At 36.2% G+C, this 3,851-nt stretch overlaps 1 protein-coding gene across 1 annotated transcript; it reads right to left on the bottom strand.

The window, feature by feature from the left end:
• Positions 1–793: 793 nt before the first annotated feature.
• Positions 794–1,727, bottom strand: LOC146628893 (liver-expressed antimicrobial peptide 2). The gene is made up of 3 exons (XM_085358170.1): positions 1,629–1,727; positions 1,390–1,529; positions 794–1,118 (listed from the first exon to the last, which is right to left on the bottom strand). The coding sequence occupies exons 1-3, from the start codon at positions 1,692–1,694 to the stop codon at positions 1,085–1,087; spliced, it is 240 nt and encodes a 79-aa protein (XP_085214296.1). The 5' UTR covers positions 1,695–1,727; the 3' UTR covers positions 794–1,084.
• Between the last annotated feature and the right edge of the window lie 2,124 nt (positions 1,728–3,851).

Genomic DNA, 3,851 nt, shown 5'->3' with positions numbered 1-3,851 from the left:
AGGCAGTATTTGTGGCATTTTTAAAAAGCTGCCAAACATGTCAGAATAACTACAGAGGCATAAGTACTAAGTACTACTGCAGGTATGAGTAATGACAGTAGATTTTGGCACAAAGTTCCAGCCCAAATTCTTTTTTAGAAAAGGTTCGACGACCTCAGTGTCAGCAACTCCTTGTTTTATGACTGTTTATCCTTCCTGCAAAGCTTAGATTAGGTAGATGCAAAATGAGTTTCTCTCATCTACTGAGCCCTAAGATCAGCCATTTTCACCCCTGCTGTTGTTATCGACTACATTCAGGGTTTGTAATTCAGTACTACTACTTCTCTTAGGATAAAAGTGGCCTTTGTCTGGGTTACTGTAAGCTTTTTGCTGGCACTTTTAACACAGGAAGTGGTTATGAATATGCGTTTATAATCTTTCTTATTCTTCCTTAAAATAAGGTTTATGAATGCAGGAAAAGTTAAAACAACATCCCCAGCGCTGTGGTTTGGATGAGTAATGCAGCTTACGCATTAGCTGGGTGGAAAGCTGTTTTTCAAGCTCCTCAACTGAAAGAGTAGCAGGAAGTGTGAGAAATATATAAATGTGTTTTGAATTTATTTTACTACTAAAAAAGAAAATGAAGATGTGGGCAGTACAACCTCTTCAAAAAAAATGTATAGTATATTTGAATTTTTACATTATTTACAATATTTACAAATAAATACATTAAAAAAATCTCTTTAAAAAAAAACAAAAAAACAACAGCAACAACCTTGAACCAATAAACCCAGAGCGGCTCAAACTTTGCATGGATATTTATATTTTCTTATAAAACACATTCAGATTACACAGCTTGTGTGATGTTGCAGCAGCGTTTTAGACAAATCACTTAAGGTGGTGCCATTTGATTGGTTATGCATGCCTGGATTTTACAGCTTTGTTTTTGATACAGCGCGGTGGAAAAAGATCTGATTGCTCAGAATGAATGTTGGAGCCAGAATAAAGGAGCGGGCAGGTTTTTGAAAACAAAACAAAACAGGCAGTTGTGGTCCATAAAGCAGATGTCTGTTGTAGATTCTGATGGTGTTTGTGCATCTCTTTTTCAGGTGGTGATCCAGAAAGAACAGATATTTTTCCTGTAAAGATAAGAATGATTGCACCATTATTACCCTTTGACTTTATCCAGACCATGCATGCAAAATACACGTGTACACACCTTCACACTGCCTATGTACAGCATAGTAATGAACACACTGTGAAAACTGTTTTTTTTTAAAGAATATGATGCTGAGTTTGACATTTAAGAGCTACACAGAGTTAATGTAAAATAGTCAAAAAATGATCAGGAGTATCAGGAAGACAGGTAAACCGATGGACTGTCATGAAATATTTAAGCTTCAGCTGTACCTGCAGTATTTTGTGCCACACTCTAGGTGATCCCTGCAGCTGGCACCGACTGGCTTCAGACTGTTCCAGCGCCACAACAGTGAACGTTTGGTTCGCTGAATTAAGCCATGCCACTCGTCAGGCACAGGCATTGAATGAACCTGTAAAGGCAAATACTTGATCCTTTAGCTTTGTCATATAAAACACTGATTAGAAAAAAAATATTTCCATGAAAGTTCAACAAACAATAAATAACTTACCTGAACGACACATAACAAAGACAGAAAAACAGAAAGGATGATAATTTTTTCCTGGAGAGTCCTCATGCTGCTTACAGATGACGTTCAAGACAGGGGCTGTTTTGCTGCAGGCTTGGTTTGTGAGCTACGCCTGTATTAAAGGCTTTAATTGGGTTGGGGAGGAGTTACCTTCTGAATAATTCATTAATTTGTTACTTTATTGACTAAGGCGTAAGGTTTGGCAGACTGAGCAAGTCAAGTCAAAGTCACTGATGGGAATCTGTTGCACAGTGGTAGTTATCACACAGCTGAAGACAAAGTTTATCTATGTGACTCCAAAGTACACTTTGGACCTCAACCTACTAAATGAGGCCAACTCCACGTCGGAGGTTTCTAAGTGAAACCCTAATGTGACTTTAGACCACTATGCATTTAGCCATTTGCTCCACCCATGGAGTCTTGCCGGAAGGAACTTAAAAAATTAAATGAAGTTGCTTCATCAGATGTCCAAGATCTGATGAAGTGACTTCCCGAAGATTCCCTGAATTCCCCCCTTTCCCTACAATCAGTTTAGTTTCTGCCCAAACAAAACTTCGAACAGAGAGACCGCTTCCAGACTTTAAGCTAAGCTAACTAATAACATAACTTAAAAATCATTCAGATATGAATATGCAATTCCCACAAATTATCAAAATATTCAAGAATTTAGGATTTTGTGCACTGAAGTTTACATGAAGCTGGCAAAAAGAAACTAACAGTTAATGCAGATATAAACAACCATTTCTAATGGAAAAAAAATTAATTACACCATATGCACCCGTAAATATCAGGGGTTAAACTGCAGTTCACTGACAGACCACTTGGGGCAATATATAAAAATGATTTCATAAATATCTTCTTGCTATGATATAGCAAGCGTATTTAAAGCGTATGCATGTCTTTATGCATCATAAATATTACAAGTTATTATTATTATTACTACTACATCCTCCTTAATGGTTGGGCCATTCTGAACAAAAGTCTTCATGACCATCACCACACATTGATTATTAACATCTATGTGTTTAAAAAAAAAAAAAAAGATTTATTGTTTCACGTGTTGCCCATATGTAACAATGGTCACTAATATTTGTATTCATGACGAATTTTGTTTGAAGAATTAGAAATAAAGTCTTTAAATATCACAGATACATAACAGACAAAAATTCTAATTCTGTCGATACTGAATATGTTTACGACGACCATCAGGACTTGCGTGAATGCTACGGCAAGTACTGCTAAGTTTTATGTAAACCTTTAATTGTTGTTATTCATTCCTATATTACACATGTCTGTTCTGCATGTAGCATATACCGATTTAAAATATAGATGAAAGACAGTGAAGGCAGCATTTTAAACTAAATGATCAGCCTGTGGGCAAACTTTGATCAGCAGCCATGATGTGAATCCAGAAGGCTACAATACAATTGGGTTGTTTGTGTGTTTGTGTGTGTGTGTGTGTGTGTGTGTGTGTGTGTGTGTGTGTGTTTTTTTAATGATTACTACCGGTCACACCAACATTATGGTATTACGGTTTTCCACGTAAACATTAAAACCCAAGGTTTACAGGTTAAGTTTTTTTCTCCTTAAAAACTAATCAGCTTTTCTCAAAAGCTTGCAAAGACAATGACTGAATATATCTTTATATTGTTGTTACAACCAAAAAAGATGTTTTGGTTATCAACCTACATACAGCGCTATATTAAAGAAGGGAAAAAGCAGTGCACCGTAGTTAGTCAGACCTTAGTTTGTCATAAAGCCCGTCTTGCTTTATTGGTCATCTGCAGAGCAATGATTCAATACTTTTGCAATGTCAGACAGGAACTACAAACACACCTTCAGGGAATAGCATAGAAAGTTTATTGTTGAGTCATAGCAAACGACAACGTGCAAACTGTCATACATGTGACCCTAATGAGAGATTTGCGTATAAATCGTGATTATAGTTAAGTACTGATTTTGCCAGGGAGTAGTAGTAGTGTAAACAATGTTCTCTTTTAGGCACAAAACAAACACACACACTCAAAAAAAGAAATTGAACACAAAAGATTTTGTCAGCAAAAAATAATGACTGAAATAGCAAAAACATCTATATTATAGTGAAACTGTGTGCAACGTTGGATAGAAAAATAACATTTAGGCAAGGCAAGGCAAGGCAAGTTTATTTGTATAGCACAATTCAACAACAAGGTGATTCAAAGTGCT

The sequence above is a fragment of the Diplotaxodon limnothrissa genome, linkage group LG7 (assembly GCF_057381915.1).
Source record: "Diplotaxodon limnothrissa isolate DT_005_m linkage group LG7, D_limnothrissa_male_GT1.1, whole genome shotgun sequence".
NCBI classification, from domain to species: domain Eukaryota; kingdom Metazoa; phylum Chordata; class Actinopteri; order Cichliformes; family Cichlidae; genus Diplotaxodon; species Diplotaxodon limnothrissa.
This window is presented reverse-complemented; position numbering and strand designations above follow the sequence as displayed.

What these genes read in the sequence shown, in the direction of transcription:
- LOC146628893 (XM_085358170.1), bottom strand. Translation starts at nt 1,694, where the DNA reads ATGAGGACTCTCCAGGAAAAAATTATCATCCTTTCTGTTTTTCTGTCT. An exon ending in CTTTGTTATGTGTCGTTCAG is followed by an intron (nt 1,530 to 1,628) that starts GTAAGTTATTTA and finishes TTGCCTTTACAG; the next exon opens with GTTCATTCAATGCCTGTGCC. An exon ending in TGTGGCACAAAATACTGCAG is followed by an intron (nt 1,119 to 1,389) that starts GTACAGCTGAAG and finishes TTATCTTTACAG; the next exon opens with GAAAAATATCTGTTCTTTCT.